The sequence below is a fragment of the Gracilinanus agilis genome, chromosome 1 (assembly GCF_016433145.1).
Source record: "Gracilinanus agilis isolate LMUSP501 chromosome 1, AgileGrace, whole genome shotgun sequence".
NCBI classification, from domain to species: Eukaryota; Metazoa; Chordata; class Mammalia; order Didelphimorphia; family Didelphidae; genus Gracilinanus; species Gracilinanus agilis.
Genome location: NC_058130.1, coordinates 229,485,908 through 229,510,666, shown reverse-complemented (window position 1 = coordinate 229,510,666; position 24,759 = coordinate 229,485,908). Strand labels below are relative to the sequence as shown.

The window sequence follows — 24,759 nt, the reverse complement described above, 5'->3', positions numbered from 1 at the left end:
GAAAGAAAATCAGGGAGCAGGTGGGCATTTTGAAATAGCTACTTTCCCGATAGATTTCTCATTCATAAACTCTGAAGTAACTCAGTGTTTTCTTTTTAGATGAGGCTTAAATGCATAAAGAGAAAAAAGTATAATATTATAGATGTACTTGGAAGTCAGAAAGAACCACATTCAAGGACCACTTCTGACGTATATTGTGTGTCCTCGGGAACCCTAAACTTCTGTATTCCAAGCAACTTCTTAAGACCAAAAGTTACAGGAAAAAGGCCAATCTGAATTTGTAAGGGAGATTCCCCACAAAGATGAACATCATAGGTCTGGAGACATATCCAAAAGCATGTAAACTCAGCTTTTACTAAGCTATTGATGATTCCATATATATAATACATGTTCATGAATTAGTAGAAATGTTTCAAGAGTTATACCATTCTGTGGGGCATTCACATTGTCACCAGTTTATATAGTACAAGACTTCTTTAAAGCCATTTTCCTCACAACCACTCAATGATGTAGATTGTGCCAAGATTATCATCGCAATGGAAACCTGCCTCCTAGAGTATAAGTGACTTGTCCATGGTCACACAGCCAACAAATGGCAGAGCCTGAACTTGAACCCAGAGACTTTAGATCTATAGTCAGAAGACCTGGGTTTGATTTATAGTTTTGTTACTCATGATCTGTGTGACTTACTTTGGGCAAGGCTCTTTCCCTCTGTGGGTCTCACTTTCATCATCACAAAAATGAGGAATTTAGACTTTAATGGACTCTGGAGGTCTTTCCTAGCCTTAACTTTGATTTTATGAACCCACCTCTAGTACTTTTCCCATTATATCTCTGTTATGGTGGACATAAATGGTATAGTTTACTTCCTCTATTCTATCTCATTTCCTTTTTTTTTTTCACTTTCACTTCTCTCCAATCCAATTTCTTAACAAAAAAGAAATATATTGACAAAGAAAATAAAAGTAAAGTGATAGTTATGAGCCAGTATGGTATTGGTTGAGAGAGAGCCACTCCCAGCCAAGAAGAGCTTGATTCAAATCCTTACTCTAACATATACTGGTTAAAATATAACTGGGGAATATTTTTTTCCAGTTTAAAAAATTGTTTAATTAATTTAGACTATTTTTCATGGTTACATGATTCTTTCTCTCCCCTCCCATAGCCAATGAGCAATTCAGTTGGGTTTTACATGTATCATTGATCAAGACCTATTTCCATATTATTAATATTTGCAATAGAGTGATCGTTCAGAGTCTACTTCAACTGGGGAACATTGAACAAAATAAAAATAGGATAAAACATAGCTATTATATTTTAAAACAAAGTCAATATGTAGCTCACAGGATCCTTATGAATTGGTAGAGTGACCATCCCACCCAATTCCTATTTGAGTTTAACATCGTGGCTCTAGACAACTGAAACTATAAACTGTAGAGAGAGAAAGGGTGCAGCTAGGTGGCCAGGCTACAGATGGGAGGTCTTGGGTTTAAATGTGACCTTAGATACTTCCTAGCTATGTGACCCTGGGCAAGCCACTTAATCCTCATTGCCTGGCCCACACCACACTTCTGCCTTGGAACCAACACACTGATGGAAGATGAGAGTTTTTTAAAAAATAGTAGAGAAGTACCCACCTGAACGGACAGAGGGAGTTTCCTCATCTGGGAGTGTTCTCCTTTCAGCTGTAGTAGAGAAAGAATGAAGTTACAAATCCAAAACTAGGAGTATCTCTGATGCAAAGACTAGAGGGCTCCTTCTTAACAAATGCTACACCTGGGATAATTCTGCAAATGGGAGAAAAATCTCCGGTGCAACGTCATGAAAAGATCCTTGGAATGAGAGTAAGAAAACTAGGGGTTGAGTCTGAGCTGGGAGTCAGACTAGTCTAGTCTGGTCTGGTCAGTGAGAGCTTCCACAAATTCCTCTGCTTCCGTGAACCTCGATTTCCTCATCTCTACAATTACGGAGGTGTCTTCCCAGTGTGAACATCCTGGGAATCTAGAGGAAGTCTTCTGCTAAACCACAACCATGCTATAATCCCCTTAGAGAACTTTGGATGATATCTGAAATCACATATCAACTTTTTCAGTGCAGTAACACCACCACATTTATGGAGCACTTTCCGGTTTACAAAAAGCTCTCTCTTTAATACCTTGAATGGAAGACAATAATGCAAGTGATCTTGAGTTGATTTGAAGAAACCATCTCATAGACATATAGTTACAGAATTTTGTACCTTGGACTTCATCTCCCAGAATTCTTTCCTCATCCCAAAATTCCTTTCCTCTTTTCATTTATGTGCATCTTTACATTATTGTTTATATAGTTCTGAAACTCTTCTCTCTCTCTCTCTCTCTCTCTCTCTCTCTCTCTCTCTCTCTCTCTCTCTCTCTCTCTCTCTCTCTCTCTCTCTCTCTCTCTCCTCTCGCAACCGGAGCTGGGTTAGCTAGCTTTTTTACTTTAGTTATTATTAATAAACTTTATAAAATATAATAGTTATTATATATTAATTTTAATCTTTACATAGAACTTACATGAATTGTCTCAGTCTAAGTGGGGGGAACTGGACCTTGAATTTAGGTTTTCGAACCCCAAGAAGGGTACTTTTTCTTGCTACATTTTAAGTAAGGACGTAACGTTTTAACTAAGGATGGGACTGCCACTGGTGCTATTTCATAAAGAGTTTTCTTACTCCCACTTCCCATCATAGGATCCACAAGCCCAACTTAAAGGAAATTCTGTGCTGTAGACAACCCCATGATATCTTTATTGCATTTTCGGGGAGGAAATTAGAAGGGCTGAGTAGGAAAGATGCCAAATATCTCTCACATTTAGGATGATACCACCCTGGCTTTTACTCTGTTTCATTTCTATGAAAGAATTTAGCTCACTCGTAGTGCCAATTAACTTAATTTAAATTTAATGATGGTTCAGTAGCTTATTTTCACAGTGAAATTTTAATTTAATATGCAATTACATAAACACATATGTAGACACACATACATTTCCCCCCCTTTTGAGCACTCTCCTTCCTTGGAAATGCCATTATAGTCAGTGATTGAAATGACAGATAACACTCTCAACAGATTACAATGCTTAATATTATTATCTAAAGGTAGGAAAACAGAGGCAGGCTAATGGCATAGTGGCTAAAGCATTGGACTCATAGTCAGGAAGACCTAAGCTCAAATCACCTTGGATACTTAGTAGCTCCATGACCCTGACCTAATCATTTAACTCAGCCTCAGTCTCCTCAACTGTAAAATGGGGATAAGAATGGAACTTACTTCCTGGGGGCATTTCAAAGATAAAATATTTTTTCAAGTGTTTTGCAAACCTTAAAATACTATGTAGATGCTTACTAGCAACATCAACATGACATATTTAAAAAATATTTGGGCCTAGATATTGACACGGCAAATAGTCAAAGTTTGGGGATTACATGTGTATATGTATAAATAACAAATCATTTTTGCATATATTTTCCCATCTGATCCTCAAAGCAACTCAGTGAGGAAGGTTAAGTGCTTCATTTTTCAGGAGAGAAAATTGGCCGTCGTTAAGGAACTTCTCTAAGGTCATGTAGCTAGAAAATGGCCAAGCTGGGACTAGAGTCCAGGTTTTTTGGTTTTTTTTTTTTTAACTCTTACCTTGATTCTAAGGCAGAAGACTAGTATGGGCTAGGCAATTGAGTTTAAGTGACTTGCCCAGGATCACACAGCTAGGAAGTATCCAAGGCCAGATTTGAAGCCAGGTCTTCTCACCTCCCTTCCTGGTACTCTATCCTCTGTGCTGCCCTGCTGCCTCTGAGCCCAGGTCTTTAGACTGTAAATTCAGTGATGCTGCCACACTTCCTATAGCTAAAACTAGCGTTAGTTCTATAAGTTATTCTCATCTAGCAGATGAGTTATACTAGCAAAATAACTGAAGGGAGGGTGAGGGGAAGAAATCTCTTCATATTTTGGGAGGGTGGGGTGAAAAGGGAGAACACATATAGCTAACTGATTTCTTTTTAAAGGAAGTAAGAAACCCAAAGAAAGTATTCCTCTTTCTATTTAAAAGAGCACACAAAATAAAACATTCAAGCCAATGAAATCATCTTTTACATGTTTATTGGTCCATTCCTTTAAATTAATTGAGGTAAAGAAACTTTAAAAAAAATTTACAAGCTAATAGTTCATCAGGCAATACAAATGATTTTTTTTTACCTCAAAGTATAATACTAATCCCATAGTAAACAATAAACAGAATAGATCTATACACAGATATATGAAAAACGGTGAACCAACACATTTGTGGCAGCATTGGAAAGTAAACAAAACAACTCCACACCCATGGTGTTGGTAACAAAGGGGGGGCACCCTGTTCAAAGTGTGGTATTTACAGCAAACAAACCACTCCATTGTTGAATTGTGCTCACAACTAAACTATACACATGCTCTCCCAAGCTCACAAGTTTCACAGCTTTTGTTTTGGTTTATTGGTAGCAGGGATAGAAAGGGAGGGGAAAACAAACAAACAAAAACCCAGGACTTTTCAGTGAGGCATTTCCTTGATCTGAGTGGGTTTCTAATAATTTTAAGTCAGAAATAAGCAATACAGTACACGGTCTGGACAGCTGGTCAGTTGTCACAACTTAAATAAAATTTTCATCTGAAATAGTTAAAATCTAGGTCCAAAAGTTTGCTGGCAGAAATGTATTTCATGGGGATATATTATATGTATGTAGATTTCCAATGTATTCACAAATGACAGGCACATAGGAATTACAATGGACAGTGTCTCTTGGATGTGACCAAGACTGCTTGGGCGGTTCTATACTGCTGAGAGATCAGAACTCTTCAGAGATGCTGGTTTGTTAGACGAGGAAAAGTCTAGCTGGAATCATAGCTAAATGGGCCACAGTTTGTCATACTGTCATTCCTTCCCACCCACTTCACCCAACATTACTCTTCTTACCCACCAATTTGAAGGAGACAGGAAAGAATGGAATGTTTTTCTCTTGTACTTGTCCCTTACAGTTGTTGTTTTGGCTGTTGTTAGTAGTTACTCAGAAGGCTTGGTCAAAGCAACAGAAAATGTTACTGACCCTGTTTCACGAAAGCAAAAAAGAAAAATGCTTAAGGGGATGGTTACGAGGTCAAGCACTTTGACTTAGTTGTACTTCAGAGGCTCCACCAAAAGGGAAATTATGAACCTGGATACAGCGGCATTGGTTCCTAGGTTCGTCCAGTAAAAGCAAAATGGCAGCTCTGCCCAAATGTACATGCAGTACCCTCCACCCTCCATTTTAGCAAAAAAATTTTTTGCTAAAAAACGAGAGAGAAAGAGCATTCAATACTCAAATCAATAAAGCACTTCATGTTTTTGGCATCAAAACTGTAGAATTCAGAGCTTAAACTTTGTTCTTCGGTGTCAATGACATTTTAAAAAATTGGCCCTTTACAACATTAGAGCATGTTCTTAATACTGTTATAACTTGGGAATTTCTTTATATCAAATAGACTTAAAAAGACTAACATGCAGTATGATTTGCCAGTACTGATCCCAGAATTCTTTTAATTTAAAAAAATATCCAAAATACATTAAATTGTTAGCCATGTATACTTTGGAACAATGTTTTTATGGTCCCTGGTTTCCCCTCCCCTGCTCCATGGTAATAATAAAAATATATTTGGCAAAAGCAACACTTAACATTTAAAAAGTATCCTTTAAAAAAAGACAGTCCCCATTATGCCCCTTGTTTTCCGTTGATCCAGGCTTGTTTCTTGAAAAGAGGACAAGTGGCCATCTTATGTCCATTGTCCAAATAGAAGACAAATACAATTTTATACTCATTTAAAAAACACTGCCAGAAGTATCAGTGTGTCTGGATAGATAACAGCCTCAAAAAGTAGAGTTAGAATTTATTTAGCATTTTGCACCATTAAAAAAAACAAAATAACCTAACCTCAAAATTTGGCCCTGCTGATTTAGCATGTTTGAGTATCATCATAAGACATATTTGGAATCTGCATCTACATTCTACAAATAACCTGATGTTATAGTTAGGATTTATTAAGACACCGATTTATTCCTATCAGTGCTCATCATATCACTGGTTTATTCATATCAGCCGTCATGTTCTGGAATGGTTTTATCAGCTGAACTGAGTATGGCTGGATGTGCTGGAAACATCTGTAACGTACAGGACTAAAAAGTTGTTGAAGCTCAGTTGTCATGCCCCGTGCGGATGCCCCCTCACTAGTGAGGCACAGCAAATGGCCTGAAGTGAGGCTTTCCCACCTCTGGCTGGCCTTCGGTTTTAGACAAGAGGATGGCATGTTTTGTGGAGTGGTTTGGTGGGATGTCAGGTGTGAAGATGCCCCGTCACCATACGATTGTTTGAAGGGACAGAAGAAGGGCTGCTCTACTGTATCATTGCCCAGCTCCAGATTTAGACAAAAGAGACTTCTAAAAAAGTTTTGGTTAACTCTCCTGGCCTCTGTATGATTTAGGAGAAACCAAGATGAGAGGCGATGAATGTTGCAACCTGGTGCATTGTGAGCCTAACCCAAAACTTTGGAGCATACTTTTCCTGTAAGAAACAGAGACCTGGCAAAGGAGCTTTGAGGCAGCCGCCAACGAAGCCTGCCCAGTCACCGTGAATGGTAAACATGGATTGTGTGGGTAGGTGAATCCTTAGGGCTGGCGTGCCGTCCAATTTAGAAGCAGAAGAGGGAAAGGGAAGGGGACCTTCATACCTAGTCATCACCTCTGGTTAGATTTGGAATGAAGTCTATCCTTTCCTCCTCCCAACATTCAAGACCTCCAAAGCAAGGAAAGTGGGTGGGTGGGTGGGAAGGACCTTCCACAGCCATGGAAAGGAATTACATGTTGCTCAACAATGGCCCTTCCCTCTCCCAAGTTTTCTAGCAGAGGCCGCACCCAGGCCATTCACCAGCTCCAGCAGAGGATCTATAAACTGAGATGTGAACAGTCATCATTTATCTGTGGTTTCTGAGCTCAAGTCAGGGTTCTGAATAGCAATACCAGGTAATTCAAGTCTGGGTGTTATTCAGGCTGGGCTGTTATTCCATTCAACTGCCTGAGCTAGAAATTCCACCTATGACCAGGTACACCAGGGCATTGTCACGCCTCCTCAAGTTCCTGCCTCCTCTCTCAGGCTCAGGATTTAAGGTCAATTTGCTGGCCTCTCCTATCTGAAAGGGAAAGAGAGAAGGGGAGGATGATGGGTCAGGACATGGCCACTATCTCAAAAACACCTAGAAACTTTGCACTAAAAGCAACTTCTTTTATATGGACTAAAAACCATCCCCCTAAAGAAAGGCTGGTTTTCCTGTTATATAGCAAAAGAAAGGTGAGAGTTGAGCTTGACCACAGCAGCATCCTGAAGAGCCTTATAAGTGACCTAATTCTTTTTTTTCAGGGTACCAATGGCAAATTTGGATATTCATAGTATTCTCTTCTCATTTAACTCCACCCTCACCTCCTCCCACTAACTAACAGAAGAATGGCTCTCTGATTTCTGATACAACAATAGAAAGGTAGAAGTACAATTTGGTATGGTTATGCTATACCAAGACAACTACAAAGGTAGTCGGTGGAAAAATCTGTTTACAGCATATTTCCTTACAGACTATCTTAGTGAAATATGCTCTCATTACAATGAAAAATTAGAAAGTCGAGTCAGAGAACGCATTGTCCTCTCAAGCTTTTCTGTTCCACTGCATGGCTTTTCCAGTTAGAGAAGAGTATTCTCCAAACTTCTGGAAAGTCAGGTGGGAGGAAAAAAGAACAAAAGAGATATAGCCCTACTAGGCTTGAGACTTTGGAGAAAGAGAAGTAGCAGCCTTCGTTAGGAAGACATTTTGAGTGTTAACCTCTTTGGCACATAAGTACTAATTCACATATCTCAAATGAAAATATTCCCTGTATTGACCAAAAATACAACACCCTGGTGCACAGTTCTGGTTAGGAGGGGAAAATGGTAAAGGACAGGTAGGTATTGCTGATCCTTGAGAAGTTGGAGGAAGGAGGAAGCAGTTGGTACAAGAGGGGTTATGTATCCTCTTTACTAGAATTCCTAGACTGTTCCTCCTCATTTTACCACTGAAGACTTCTTCCCAAATCAAAGGGTCAGAGACTCCTCTGAATACACCTTTCCACAGGAGCTGAGGATGGTTCCAATGGTACAGACCCTTGGTGGCTAGGGAATGCACTGAGGGCAATGTTTGCCTCTCTAGGCTTTATTTGGCATCTGAAGCTGATAAACTCTGTTGTATAAATGTTATATTTTTGTCCACCATAAAGTGACCAAAACAAACTGAAAAAGATGTGGAATCCAAAGATTGCCACATCCCTTTAAAGAGTCATTTGTCATCAGGTCAGCTAAATGAGAAGGGAAGCAAGATCTTGGGAAGTACAGCTTTTCCTCCTTCCTACCCAGGGCCCACTAACTTTGAGTAAGTCCCCCACCCCCAGAACTCATCATCTTATGAGGACACCGTCAGACTTTGGCAAGATAGCAGGAGGTCAGGTACTGGTTCTTATTGCGGCTCTTTGTCCAAAATCCCTTCCTCCCAGTCAGAAACGGAACAGTTTTTTTTTTAAAGAGCACTTTTTTCACAGAGGAAAGTCCTTGCTTTCTCCAAAGCTGATTTATTTTTTCTTTCAATGAGTCACTCTAATTGTATTCTCACTCCTACCAAAAAAAAAAAAAAAGGTGAGTCAAGTATCAGTATGAAATGTACATCGATTCTAACAAACTAGGACCCAGATATACAACAAAATCCCAGCATCAAAAAGATGGGTTTTGAGAGGTAGAATGATATGCTGAATTGCCATTCCTGGTGCCATTCACTTAGAAATATTGTTTAGAACTCTATGTACCAAAGTAAAAATTCACATCAAAGGACTGAAACATTATGTTAATGGAGGTCTTATTAGGATAGGCAGTACCAAGAGAGACAAAGATACAGCTGGAAAAACAAACAAACAAACAAACAAACTTCTCTCAGGATTTCTTGGGCAAAACAAGGACTAGACACAGCAAAATAAGGCCAAAACATTCCAAGTAGTCTAACTAATGAACCCACAGCATAAATTTTAAGCTTATCTGACACGCAAACATTGCAGACAACCATTCAGGAGTGGTTTTGAACCTAAATTAACTGCATTTTAAATGTTACCTGGTCATTGTTGACCAGCATTTTAAATGTTAATTTCTGTTTATAAAATGATATTTTAGAGCAGCTAAGCTCCCGAAAATTCTGTAGCTAACTTGAAGCTTATCTTAGATTCCATAAGGACAAAGCCACAGACGAGAGAAAACATACACACTCATTACAGGAATGAGGGAAGAAAGGGATATACTTTCCACAGATGGACAAGCCTGGTCTGGAAAGAGGAACTCTTTTTCTTAAGAGAAGGAACGTCTTGTTTCTTTTTTTGAAAAGTTAATCTTGGAATGAATACTTAGGTCTAGTTGCTGCTTAAGTTCTCTAGACATAGCTAACTTAGCTAGCTTTAAAAAAATAAAAAAAAAGAGGTTCCATTTTGAGCGCACGACCTTAAGAATGGTTCCTTTCCTTACCAAGAAGGAAGGCTGTTGGTCAAGTGTTTCATGGAGAGCGCCTGCGCCAGTTTTTTCTTGTTGTTTGTTTTTGTTTTTTACAATTTTAGACTGACTGGGTAAGAAAACAAGACCTGTCTCTGACAAGAAACCCTTCAAAAGCTGCAATGACATTTAACGTACACAGTAGAAAACATTAAACTGATTCTTTAGCTGTGATAAAGGCAAGTTCTCAGAAAGCAGATACAGGAGGAATGTGGAGTGCTCCTCGGCCTAAAAGCACTTTGAATATTTCAGCGTTGGGGCACTGGGTCTCCCTTATTCACCACTAGCACTCCATTTAATAAGAACCCCCCAAAAAAGAGAGGATGTAGAGAGAATGTCAGAGCATCAGTGGTACCGTCTTCATTTGGTACTCAATTTCAAATCACTGATTCTAATGCCAAAAACAAGTTCGACAAACAATTTGATAAGGCTGTGGTATCAGTCTAATCTCCTTGTCACCCTCTCTGTCTATACATGTATGTGTATATAGAGGCACACCCATATGTATACCTATATGTACATACATGTACAGAAGCGCACATGCAAGTGTCTACACATACACACATATATGTGTACACACTTACTGCCCGCACACTTCAGCCGATTTAAATTGACTTCATATCACCAAAAAAGGAATAACATACATGATATCACTCATCACGAGCAGACAGCATGCCAGATTCACAGCTAGAGGCCATGCTTGCTTCACGCATGTTGGGCAGAAATGTCAACACCACCTTTTTACCGAGGACAAGCCAACACCCACAGAAAATTCCATTCCAAATGTGGAAGGAGGGCACAGGTGCTAAGGTCTTCCTTTCTGTCTGAAACACAAAGCAGCAGCCCCATTCTCTCCTTTTACAAATGGAGGGATGACGGCACTTGTCTCTTCATTTGAAATCTTTGTAGTGTTCCACTGAGTAAGTCCCTCAGAGACATGGAAGTATGTTTCCTTTAATAAGAAATGATGAAATCCATAAAGAATCCACCAGGCACTCGGGGTCCAACCAGGAAATAGATAAGGAATACAGAGTGGGAAGAAATATTAATATGAAAGAAGAACTGGGTCAAGGACTGAAGAGGGGAAAAAAAAGCATAAAGCCACAAAAGTTCCAAATTGGCTGGTTTCCAAATGCCACCTGCCAGGTGGTACTTAGTCAGTCAGTAAGTACATAGCAAATGGACTGCCCAGTGAGGGGCACTGTGCACTGGTGTAGACAGAAGGGTCTCTTTGTTGGAAGGAACTTATTTGGTCTCTTGCTTCTCTTGTAGCAGCGGTATAATCGACTCCCACGCCGTAAGGCACTGCAACAACATAAATATAAAGTCAGTGATTGGATCAAAGAGTCAGAGTCATCCAGATCTCAGTTTTAAATCTCAATGCTGCCTTGATTATATCAGAAAATACTTCCATACAAAGGAGTCTAACAATACACACACACAGACATTACTCATGAGTAGAATCAACAAGGGAGGTGGGGGAAAAGGGGAAAGAGGGAGAGAGGGAGAGAGACAGAGACAGAGACAGACAGTGAGAGAGACAGAGAAGGGAGGGGGAGAGAGAGGAAGGGAGGAAGAGAGAGAGAGAGAGAGAGAGAGAGAGAGAGAGAGAGAGAGAGAGAGAGAGAGAGAGAGAATCATTTGTCTCGAATATTTCATTCTTAGCAAACAAGATTCAATAATGAATATGCAAGAGTTACACCATTTTCCTAGTCATGAAACAGGAAGGTATTATTTAGGATGAAAAAATCTCTGAGGAGAAAGGACTGAACTCTCTCCCTGACCTCTCCCAAAATGAGTCAGCAAATACTTGACAAGCTTACCTAGACTACCCTTCCAGATGGTTAGGGGTATCATATCATGGGATAGGCAGGAAGGGCTTGCCCACAAGTATAAGTGGATAGAATGGTCAAAGTTGCCTCTCTAAGGAGTTGCAAATGTGGCAAAATCTCTCCTTTTCTCAAGCAAGATCTGATTGGTTTGTTCCTCTTAATGGGAGCTATAAGAAAAGGAATAAAGGGATTTCCCTTTCTAATTTCCTAAAGAAGAAAAAAAAAGTGCTCTCTCCAGATCCTTGGAAGGGTAGACAACTTAGTCTTAGATTCTCATCCAAGAATCTCCAGGTTCTACAGAGATTTCTGAGGCACAAAGAAAATAGTTTTCTTTGGGGGAGCTCCCTTTCTCAGAACAAAGGCCAGGTACAGATGCTGAGAGTTCTTCACTAGTGGGATAGAAAATGAGTAGTAGTGAGGGTCACATAAGAAGGTTAGCTGAGGGTAGAAGAGTCAAGTTCTCCCAGGATCACAAGGAAAATGAAATTTCTACCCAGTTTTTAAACATGGTTTCTCTCTTGGGCTTGGAAATGTGGTTATAAATTCTTGCTTCCTTAAGGAAGTCTTGGAAGAGACTGCTATTGATTGATAAGAACCACCAGAGTTCAAGACGATTTCCACTGACCTCACGACAACTAGATGAAGTCACTGTCCAATTCCCTAAGTGATTATACATTCTTCTGGCAGTACATCTTCAGATTTGAGGGGAATTATTTTTAAATCATTTTTGAAGGACATCACACAAAGTGGATTTTTTGGTCTGACATGGATACTGAACTAGGTTAGAAGTCCTAGGTTTTAATCCTGCCTTGGTCACTAACCTGGCTTGGTCACTACACTTGCTAGGTAACCCTATGAAAATTACTGATTGATTTGGAACTATGCCCAAAGAGCATTAAAAGACTGCCTGCCATTTGATCCAGCCATACCACTGCTGGGTTTATACCCCAAAGAGATCATAAGGAAAAAGACTTGTACAAAAATATTTATAGTCACGCTCTTTGTGGTGGCAAAAACACTGGAAAATGAGGGGATGTCCTTCAATTGGGGAATGGCTGAACAAATTGTGGTATCTGTTGGTGACGTTATTCTATTGTGCTAAAAGGAATAATGAACTGGAGGAATTCCATGTGAACTGAAATGACCTCCAGGAATTGATGCAGAGTGAAAGGAGCAGAACCAGGAGAACATTGTACACAGAGACTGATATACTGTGGCACAATCAAATGTAATGGACTTCGGTACTAGCAGCAATGCAATGACCCAGGACAATTCTGAGGGACTTATGAGAAAGAATGCTATCCACGTTCAGAGAAAGAACTGTAGGAGTAGAAACACAGAAGAAGAAAAACATATGATTGATTACGTAGTTCAACAGGGATATGATTAGGGTGTTGATGTTAAAGGATCACCTTAGTGCAAATATTTATAATATGGAAATAGTCAATCAATGACACAAGTAAAATGCTCATTGGCTACAGGAGGGAAAGAACATGAATCATGTAACCAGGAAATATTATAAATTAATTAATTAAACTTAATGGAAAAAAAGAGAAAATTACTACTTGTTCTCATTTGCAGAATGAGGGGGTTAAACTTTTTGAGGTCTTAGCTCCCTTTTAGCTGTAAGAATCTATCTCGTGGTCACCTAAAAAGTCTCCACCCTCCAGTCCCACTCCGCACACTTCTCACATAGAAAAATTGCTTTCTTGAGATTGCTTTCAGTGACCTTTCCCTTCAATTCTGGTCATATGGGGGAAAGAAGCAAAAGAGTTTCTGCCCTGACAAACTATAACTTGTGCCTTGACATGCCATAGACAATACTTCCCTTTTCTCTCTAAAAACAAAAGTGAAATTGAGTCCTTCCAGGAAGCTACGGCTCCAGCCAAGGGGAAAGCTGAAACATTAGTCACACACTCTTGTCTCAGGTGTTATTTAGAATTCTAACTAAACAACAATTTGTGTTTATTAATTTTTAAATAATACTTTATTTTCCCTCAATTACATGTAAAAACAATTTTTAATTTTTGTTTTTTAAAAATTTGAGCCAAATTCTCCCCTTCCTTCCCTTCTTTCCTCCTTTCTCCTTTCTAAGATGGCAAGCAAGATGATTTAGATTTTACACGTGAAATAATGTAAAATATTTCCCCATATTAGTCATTTTGTGGAAGAGAATTCAAATTTAAAAAATGAAGAAAAAAAAGAAATACAGCCTGTTTCGGTCTTCATTCAGACTCCTTTACTTCTTTCTCTGGAGGCAGATGACATTTTTCAACATGAGTCCTTAAGATTGTCTCGGATCAATGTATTGCTAAGAATAGCTAAGTCGTTCACAGTTGCTCATCATATAATATTGCTGTTGTGTACAGTGTTCTCCTGTTTCTGCTCACTTCACTCTTCCTCAGTTCAAGTAAGTCCTTTCAGGTTTTTCTGAAATCATCCTTTTCATAATTTCTTACAGTATAATAGTATTTTATTACAATCACATACTACAACTGAGTCAGTCATTCCCCTGTTCAATGATGAACAGTTCCCCAATGTCCAATTCTTTATGAACCAAAAAAGAGATGCTATATTTTTTTTACAAATAGGTTCTTTTCCCTTTTTGGGGGGTGGTTCTCTTTGGGCTACAGAATTAGTAGTGCTATGGCTGGATAAGAGAGTATGGATAGTTTTAAAGCCTTTTGGGCATAGTTCCAAATCTTTCTCTAGAATGGTTGGTTCAGTTGGCAGTTCCACCGAAGTATCTCAATGAGTATACAAATGTTTGAAAATATGCTAGCCAGTGACTGAGTGAATTCAATAAATTCTATGGCCTGCTGAGACACTTTGGCACTGAACCACCCTCTCAGAGCAATGATCATGGGAGAAAAGTAATTCAAACCAAACTACCAATTTGATATAAAAAACTTATTTTCTTAAAAAAAAAAAAAAAGGGTTCTCCATGACACTATTGCTGTCTGACCTTGTCAACATTGGTCAAAGAGATACCTAAAGTGTACATGAAGAATTCATGTACGCCCATTGTCCATCCCTACATAGCTGGCTCTAAAGAATTCCTTTGTGTGTACCAGAATAGTCAAAAAGTGTTAAGGATGGAAAATGCATCCAGAAACTTTATGCAAAGCATGCACAGGGGAAAATACCCCACACCTTCCTCGCACCCAGGCGAATTTTACAGCAGGTGTCCAGGATCTGGGGCTGTGTAATTAGACCCAGGAAACCCACAGAAAGACAAACACATCTTTTAGACAAGCAGGCCTCTTGGTATTGTTGTATTTGAATAGAATTACCCACTCCACTCTGCTTTAGAAATCCCACAATCCTTGCGAATGTGCGAAATAAACTGCCAATCACACCCAAATAAGCCCAAAAACACACTCCTGGGCACAGTCTCACCCATTATTAGAAAGATGGGGCCTTAGACTTGTTTTGGCATTATTAGGGTCCTTTTCAAGGTAGGAGGAATTAAAAGGAGATTTTGTAACAGAACCTGACCTAATCCCATGCAACTCTCAGCAAGTTCTGGAAATGCCATCAAGAACAGAAATAGTGCTGACCAGAAGTTCTGACATAATGAATTTGGAATGAGGAGAAATGATAGCATCGGAATCCGAAGAGTCTGCCTGCCCGCTCGGCCAGCAGCCACAGCTACCGGACACCTCATTCCTTGTCCACACTCCCTACAAGCTACTGCACATTAGCAATTGTGATCGCAGACAAAGGAAAAGTGAAACTTGATCTAATTAAGAGATAAAGAAGGAAATGACAGCTTTTCTTCTTTTTAAACCATTACCTTCTGTCTTGGAATGGATGCTAAGTATTGGTTCCAAGGCAAAAGAGCATTAAAGGCTAGGCAATGGGGGTTAGGGTTACTTGGCCAGAGTCAGAGCTAGGAAGTGTCTGAGGCCACATTTGAACCCAGGACCTCCCATCTCTCTCAGCTCTCCATCCACTTGACCACCTACCTGCTCTCTGGAAATTAAATCTTGATAAAAAGTACCATTGATAATGAAGTAATATCAATATTAAATATATATACCCCAAATGACAAAGCACTCAAATTCCTAAAGGAGGAGTTCCACACGTTTCAAGAGGAAACAATAAACAATAAACTATATTAGTAGTTGACATTAACCTTCTTCTCTCAGAATTAGATAAAATTCCTTTTCCAAATGTAGGTTGGCAACTTCTCTGCAACTTAAGTTCTTCACATTAAGGCCGGATTTGAACCCTGGTCTTCCTGACGCCATACTGAATCCACTTGGCTACCTACCTGACTAACATGAAGTAATGATGTCAACTGGAAAGTTGGTGGAGTCAGAAGACCTGGGTTCTACTCTCTGCTGTGACAATAAATGAGTTGTGTTACCCCAGACAAGTCATTTAATCTCTCTGTGCCTTGGTGCCTTCATTTGTAAAAATGAGAGTCATAATAAATAATTGTCACACTCAAACCCACAGTGGCTTTGTGGAAATCAAATGAGACCATTTATATGAAAGTTGGTTTTTTTAAGCTATAAAGAATCATATAAAATAAAATAATAAGTACTATGGTGATGCTAACTATAACTAAAATAATAATATAGCATGCAGTAAATTGTAGCAATATTATAATATCTTTAAATGCTACAGAAATGCTAATTACAATAATAACCATTATTATTATAGTTATCATGGTAGTTATCATTTCTATAGCATTTAAAGATTTGAAAGAATTTCACAAATTTTATCTCAGTTTTATCCTTATAATAATCCTGGAAGATACGTACTATTACTATCCCCATTTTGCAGATGAAAAAAAACTGAAGCAGACTAAGGTCAGGCACAACTATTAAGTGTCTATGGCTGAATTAGAACTCAGATCTACCTGACTCAAAGTCCAACAGTCTATGTACTACCTGGTACTGTTTAAAAATTATTGCTTCACCAATTACTATTGTATGACCTATCATTATTTAAAAAAACATACCAGAAAGAAGAAAAAATAGGAAGCATATACAATCCCTACTTCTATGTTTCTAGAAAAAAATCTCATCCACTGGTCCAATCTTCCCCAATAAAATAAATCTAATTTAGGAGTAGGGTGAGATTAAATACCATTTCTTATCTTTTCCCCCAATCAAATTTTTAATTTTATAGATACACTAAATTCTAGTGCCTAGAACAGTGTCTGGCTAGTAGTAGGAGCTTAATAAATGTTTGTTGACTGACTGGCAGACACCAGCAGTTAAAGAAGTCTCAACTAACCAGTTTTTGAGGTCTGGAGTGTACACAAATCTTTTGAGTTTTAATACTCATAGAAAATCTAGTTTAAGTGACTTGCCCAGGGTCCTATAACTAGCAAACATTTGAGACCAAATTTGAAATCAAGTCTCCCAGACTCCACAACTGGCACTCTATCCACTGCATCACCTAGCCACTCAGTTTCCACTTCAGTTTCTTCATCTCCAAAATGAGAGTCAGAGGGGGCAGCTGGGTCACTCAGTGGATAGAGAGGCAGGCCTAGAGATGGGAGTCCTGGGTTCAAATCTGACCTCAGATACTTCCTAGCTGTATGACCTTAGGCGAGTCACTTAACCTCCATTGCTTAGCCCTTCTGGCAATTCTGCCTTGGGACCAATATGCAGTAGTGATTCTATGAAGGAAGGTAAGGGTTAAAAAAATAAAATAAAATAAAATAAAATGAGAGTCAGACTCCGCGGCTTCTCGAAGGTCCCTTCCAGCTCTAAATCGACAATCCTGATCCTAAGCGTTAAGCAGGGAGACCATTTACCTTCTCATAATATTGGATATTTTTGTCAGCCATTCCCATGAGTAGCTGCCGAAAGTCCTGCCTCTTGTTGTTCTGCCATCTCTCCATGTCGGCCTTGAGGTCGGCGTTAAAACATTCCACTCGATCCTGACATTTCTCCACGTCGGCTGGCACCTGGGGGAACAGAGAGTCAAGAAGGCTGGCACACATGCAGGCCACGGGGACGGCTCACCTCCCTTGTCCCCGAGAGGCTTGGGCGGCAAACGGCGCGCACGGCTAGGCCCAGCCTCGTCCCTGAGACGCTTCCATGAGGGAGGCCGCCTGGTACACTAAGTGGCGCCTGGAGGAACGCTCATAACTTGGTGCTGAATTGAGCCCGCCCTGACTCAAGCCAACAGCCAAGCGGCCCACACAGACACAGCAGGGCTCCCTGGGAGAAGAGCCCCTGAGCACGCCCGCTCATTCCTTTGGTACGGGTTTGTGATTAGGGTTTGCCCCCTGCGCACACACGGAGGGCAAAGCGCACCCCACGCACAGCCTAGTGCCTGTTTTGGATGGGGAGGGGAAGCGGGGAAGGGGGACGTTTTACTGCTTTGTTGTTCAATTGGTTCCCAGCCATGTCTGACTCTGAGGGATTCCACTTGGCAAGGACCCTGGAACATTGGCCCTTTCCTTCCCCAGTTCCTTTTACAGGAGGGGAAACAGAAGCAAACAGGATTACAGGACTTGCCCCGTCACACAGCTCCTAAGTGTCTGAGGTCAGCTTTGAACTGGGGAAGAGGAGCCTTCCTGACTCAGATCCAGGGCTCGAGGCAGCGTGCCACCTAGTGGCTCTGGTTTTACCGCTCCACAATGCAAAGGTTTGCAAAGCTCAATACTTCCCCCATCTTTATGATTCTGACAAGCATTTATCAGTCGGTCTCCTTCCTTCAAATCCCTCACAGAAACTAAAACCTACATTTAATTTTGTTTTATTCGACATACTAGTCAACCAAAAAATCTCTACTCTCCCCAAACCGTGATAATCCAGAAATAAAAAGGAAGTGCAGCCAAGGGTGTGTGTGTTTGTGTAGGATAAGAGTAAAGTCAGAGGAGGGAGGAGGAAAGAGAGAAAAAGTAATTTCCTAATCTGTATGACAGAAGAAACAGCCTTAGAGGCGACTCAGATTAAATAGGTGACTTGCCCAGAGCCACCCAGTCAATAGGTCAGAGGTAGAACTCAAAGTCTCTGATTCCAAATTTGTTCCCGATTCATCCCACATCTTGCACTAGAGGAGTCTACGGCAGAGCCTTGAGCCATCATCTGACATAGGGATGTCACCTGAGGCCCCGCAGGACTTGCTGCAGCTCTGCTCCTGCCCTTCCCCCAGACTTAGCTCCTTTAGTCAAGGTTCTGTCTCCTCGGGAGAGCAGGGATCATCTCACCACACACATTCTAGCTCAGGATTTCACACAGCGAGTGCTTAAGAAATGGGTTCTCTTTCATCCATCCATGTTCTGGCGGGGGGGGGGGGGGTGCTCATGGCAGGAGCTCCCCACGGAGAACCAGGATTAGTTAGAAAGCTGTATAAATGCAATGTTTATTTAAATTCCTCAGATTAATGACTTCCCTGGTTTTTTGGAAGTAATTTCCTGATAAGAGAATGGAATCCTTCGAAGTTGGCAAACCTCTTTACTTTGGTGAATTTGCTTCTACTATAAAATGTACTGGTCCTGGAGTTAAGAAGACCCAAGTTCACATCCAGAACCAAACTTGCCATGTGACCTTGGGAAAGTCATTTAACTGCTGTTTGCCTCAGTTTCCTCAACTGTAAAATGGGGATAATAATAGCATCTACTCCCAAGGGTTGTCATGAAGATAAAATGAGATAATAGTTGTAAAATGCTTAGCTTAGTGCCTGGCCCAGAGTAGGGTACTACAGAGGAAGACTTGGCGCCACCGGTTTCATGCAAGATGTGGGAGTCATCAAGCAGCCTGAATAAGTTTTAGGAAAGAGAGACCAGGAGGGAAGCCTGCCCCCCCCCCACCATTGGAGAGATGCCTGAGGCTCGTGAACAGCTATAAAGCTAGCTGTGACAAGGATAAGGATGATGATGGTTGCCCAAATATTCCCCAGGACCATCAAGGTATGTGGCATTCTCCAGGCCTGTGTCCACCAAATCAGGGGGTTAGGACCCACCGTATCACACATGAGGGAACATCTGAGGTCCAGTCACCGTCTAGTACGGGAGGAGGCATCCACAAAGATCACAGACTCCCGGGAGGGCTGAAAGGGGCTTTGCTGAGGCCTCTGGAGCTCAGAGGAGTGAAGTGACTCACCCTGGCTCACACAATAAGCACCTGCTGCTGAAGAGGACGGTAATGACGGCCATAATAGCTCACGCGGCTGGACTGAGCTTCACAAAGCATTTTACATACATTTTCTCATTTGATCCCGGTGGGTGCTATTATTAACTCCAGGATGCTGAAACTCAGCAGATAAGGAATTTGCCAAAGGGTTACGCTGGGGGCTAGAAAAGAGCTGCACTATGATTTCTCTCCAGGGATCCTGGAGTCCAGTAGGTCATAACACTTACAGTCACAGCCTCAAACCTAGGAAGACTTAAGCCCTGCCCAACACACATGGGCTTGAGGCCCAGGCAGGTTACCAAGTATTGGCAGAGGGAGTTTTGTACAATAATGAAATCCCACGTGAAGCCAGAAAGGGAGTACAGAGGAACAGCAAGAGCAAAGACATGAAGGTAGGAAAATTCAAGCCTAATTTTGGGGGGCGGAATGGTCCAGTGAATAGGGGATACAGAGTACACAGAGAATACTATGAAATAAGGCAGGAGTGGAACCAAATTGTGCAAGTCCTCAAATGCAGAAGCAACACAGTAGAGAGGACAAAAGATTAAGCGAAAACTCACAGATTTTGTTTTGTTTTTAGAAAAATACAATCTACTTGACTTCTTGTTCTTTTTTATAGAATGAAATGATTGTGGATGGTTATTAGTAATGAACAGCAATAATGAATAACAATTATATAATTTAATAATTAACAACAGTAACAAGTAAATGAATGTTAAACATTGAATCAGGAGGACCAATGAGCCAGGGTCCCAATCTTACCCACTTCTGATATTAGCTCAATCACCATGGGTAGCAATTCAAACCCTGAATCTCAGTTTCTACATACATAAGATGGGGGAAATAATAAGACTAGAGCCTACTACAATCACTCTGGGACTCAAACATATTAAAATGTGTCAAGCGTTTTATAAACATTAAGCCCTGATATTCAGTTATTACTATTAATCTATTATATTACATTATTTATATTATTTATTATATATTATATTTAATGATATAATAATAAATGAGTATGAGCATTACTCACTCTTTGGGCAAAAGAGACCCACTGAATATTTTCTGAGCATAGAAGTGCCACGGTTGCTCTAAACCCCATTAAACAAGCTATAAAAAGACCCTTCCAGCCCCATTTCTGCTTTGCAGAGTTCAGGTCCATGGATATGTTGGGAACACTGACTGTTATATCAGATTTTTTTTTTTTTGTGAGCTAACTGATTTAGCTAGAAAAAAAACCTATTTTCAAAAACATTTTTGTTATAAATGATGGATCTCTAGGAAGAAGAGGAAGTAGGATAGGGGAAGACTAGCTAATGTAAAAACAAAACTTATCAATTAAAATTTACTTTTAAAAAAGAGGTTACTGATGACCCACACTGACTGGGTGACCCTGGCAAGTCACTTAAGTTCCTCCTCAGTTAACTCTGGGCAAGACTATTATTTACAAAATAGGTGCTAATCTGAATTAGCAGAGAGAAGTCCTCACTGGAAGCTTATTATGCCAATAAAACTACAGATTTGGCTAAAACAAATAAATAAAGGAGATTTTGCTTTTAAAACCCATTATAATGAATTTAGCATTTTGAAGAACCCAATCACTACCCCAGCACCCACCCAAGAAAGAAGACTATTAACACTGACCTGAACCCAAGAAAAGGAGTTATATCCAGAGGATGAGGGCTGAACAAATTCCCATCGAATTGTCTTTCACCCTAACATACATCATACCCCTTTGTGAAGCCCTGAAGGGCTGGGAAGTGCCAGGTACAAAGACTGAATCTGTCTGTGTCATTGAGGCTGGTCTGCTATTAGAGGGATGAGAATGGGAGAAGGCACTGCCCCTTTCAAAGTGGAAAACTCAGTTCTAAAATAAAAAAGAACTGCTGCTCCTAGCAAGAAATAACTCTCTCTTCTTCTCCCCTATAATACTGACTTCGCTTATTGGCTATGTTGTTCCAGTTGCCTTTCTTGATTTTCTTTTGTGGGATAAATGGAAATACAAAGAGTATCTCAGCAAAGATCTCAACCACCATTCTCCTTTGAGATGGCCATTCCATCATGCCAGCCTCGCTGAGTGCAGGGAGCTCCAAAGCCATCAGAACAGAATGTATTCTCTCGTCCTCTGACCTCACTTGTTGGCCAATTAAGAATTCTTACACTGATCACAAAGCAGACAAAGGAACTATAAGTTCGTTGGGATTAGAATACACTAAGAGTTAGGAAGTGTTGGAAATTAATCAAATTCTTAGTGTCGTGATTCAACCTTCTTTTCCCATCCCTCTCACCCACTATCCTTCATGAGGATTCCATCACACAAATCTTGCTGCCCTTGTTCTGTTATCCCTAACTCAAAAAAAAACATGATTATCACTTTTGGCATAAAGCTTAATATTTTCTCACTTCCAAGTCTGTTATCTGATCTCTCCCTTTCCTCTCCTCCTTTTGCCTCTGAACATATGACACTATTCAAACTCTGTTCAAAATAAAAAATTTTGCTATATGAGCCATGCCTAAAGAATCCCATTGATTTTAGTCACTTCAAACCTTCCAAACACCTGCAATATTTAGTATGCAACTTGACAAAGAAGCAATGAATTAGGATTCAGTCATTGTGAATTTCTTTCTCTTCTTCCTTAGTTTGAGAATTTTGGAGGAATATTTTCCTTCTATATTTTCCTTTTCATACATGGGATTGATAAAAATATGAGCTTATCTTTGATGAAATTTCTTAATGATCTAATGTCAACAAGTCAAATTCTCATAACTTGAATAGTGGGAAAAGGATTTGTTGCCCTTAATGTAATTCCCTTTATATTACAGCATCTTAGAATTGGAAGGTGCCTTAGAGGTCATTTATTCCAATTTGTACTTGACCAAACTTCCCCTCTATAGCATATCCAAAACGAGTGGAGCACCAGCCTCCCCAAGGATGAGATGTTCACCATTTTACTAAGGTAGCTATCCTGTATTTGGATAGTTGTAATTGTTATTAAGTCTTTACTTCAAGGATTCTTCACTATTTTTGGGTCAGTGATTGGATGAAGCCTAGGGCTTCTTTCTCAGTATAATATTTTTTATAATTCATAAGGGAAATTCTAAATTTCAGACAGAGGTTAGTAAAAATAAAGACAACACTTTCAGCCTCATATAAATTCAGGCCTCCCTAAAATCTATTCACAGACCCTTGATTAAGAACCTCTATTTTACAAGGAAGTTTGCCTCTAAAATCTGCTAAGCAAAACAAATCAAATATCTCTTGCTCATAGGAGCATTTATAGCATTTGAGAACAGCTGCATGAGAGCACTGAGTCCAAAGTCAGGAAGATTTGAGTTCAAATCTCACTTTAGACACTTACTAGCTATGTAACCCTAGGTGAGTAACTTAATCCTGTCTGCCTCATTTTCTTATCTCAAAAATGAGTTGGAAAGGGAAATAACAAACCACTCTAATATTTTTTCTTTCTTCTTTAATATATTTCTCATTTGCTGTCTTTTAAAAATAATATTTCATTTTCCCTTATTATGTGAAAAAATAACTTTTTAACATTTATTTTCCAACGGAACCACAACATTACATTCCTCTCACCTTCCCCCTTCCCAACTCAGAGCCTCTTCTGGGCTGCTAACTTAATCTGATCAATATTCATTTCCTTTATCTGAAGGAAATTCCCGATGGGTCTTCCTCATTTTGATTTTTTTAAATCCATTTCCTTAGACAAAAAAGAAAGGTATCCAAGAGAGAGAAAAGGAAAGTTCAGACTATCCCTTAATTCAAGAAAGGTTTACTACAAGTCTCAAAATCTGGGCCAGGGTGCTACTAATCCCCAACATCAGAGAACAGGCAGAAGAAATCAAGAGGATGCTGACCTTCATTTCACTTATTTCTTTAATTTCATCAGATAATTCAAGGTAGGAGAACTAACTGATCAATTCCTATTGGCCTGAACTTGCAGTGATTTCAATCAGCCGTGGTTTTTTTTTTAAAATAGTATATATATGTATATTTTTTTTGCATCCTGGTGGCCTAAGATGCCAACGTGGATACTTTTTCATGCATTACAAAAGACTCAAGAGCACACTGTGTCCTTAAATGCAACTGTGGGTACAAGAAAGTTGTTCCCATCCACTGAAGCTGATGGACCAATTCTCCACTGCACTGAGTAAATTCTGGACAGCAGAAGCATTAGATAGATACTCATTTCCACACAGGGAAAACTGAGGATTTTTTTTCTCTTTCTGTTCTGAGGAAAAAGTTCATAGCTTTGACATGGTTCATGTCTTCATTTTCAACCAAGATGAGCCCTTACTGACTGACTTTCTTTTCTTTTTTAACCTTCTGTTTTAGAATTGATTCTAAGTATTGGTTCCAAGGCAGAGAAATGATAAGTGCTAGGCAACTAGGATTAAAGTGATTCGCCCTGGGCCACACAGCTAGAAGGTGTCTGAGCCCCCATTTAAACCCAGGATCTCCCAGCTCTAGACCTGGCTTCTCTACCCACTGAGATAACTAGCTGCCTAACTTTTCAAGAAACCTCCACTAGAAAGGCCATGAGGTCGATGAGCTGAAATAAGCAGCCAGAAGGGCCCTTTGGGTCACCTGTCCCATCCTTCTTTCTCTGGGTTTCAGAAGGAGAGAAGCTCTCATGTTTCTTCAGGAAGCTGTTTGATCTCATCAGTCTCTCATCTCAAGAAGTTCCTTGAATTTAACCTGTATTCCCCTGTTGAAGTTCAAACCCATTTCCTCATAGAAATCTTATTTTGGGGGGCAGGGAGGTGGCTCATCCCCCCCCATCTCACCTATAACCTGAATGGAATAAATATCTAATTTTTTGGACACCTGTGACAATTCTGGCTTTAAAATCATAAGAGAGATATATGTGCATGGTGCACTTGAACCCTAGTAACAGAGAACCAGATTGACCCTTTAATGGGGAAAAACAAACACTAAAGCCTGAAATATTTGTTGCTTCTCAGGTACAACAATGGGGATACATTCTTTTCATTCCATGGCAGTTTGGAGTGGCCAGATCAGAAACCAGATTTAGAAGAGAGCCAAAAAAATAAAGATTAAGCAAAGGGACTGAGGGTAGATGGTATTTTCAAAAAGTTTAAAGGATGGGGAGAGGGAAAGGGAGAGAGAGAGAGAGAGAGAGAGAGAGAGAGAGAGAGAGAGAGAGAGAGAGAGAGAGAGAGAGAGACA

At 40.0% G+C, this 24,759-nt stretch overlaps 1 protein-coding gene across 2 annotated transcripts in view; it reads right to left on the bottom strand.

Moving 5' to 3' along the window:
• Positions 1-10,575: 10,575 nt before the first annotated feature.
• Positions 10,576-24,759, bottom strand: part of SNX30 (sorting nexin family member 30) — a 201,893-nt gene continuing 187,709 nt past the window's right edge. For both annotated transcript variants that reach the window (XM_044660509.1, XM_044660517.1), the window contains 2 exons: positions 17,231-17,383; positions 10,576-10,927 (listed from right to left, as the gene is read on the bottom strand). In XM_044660509.1, the coding sequence (XP_044516444.1) occupies positions 10,868-10,927; positions 17,231-17,383 (213 nt within the window). In that variant the 3' untranslated portion in view covers positions 10,576-10,867. The remainder of the gene's footprint in view (positions 10,928-17,230; positions 17,384-24,759) is intronic.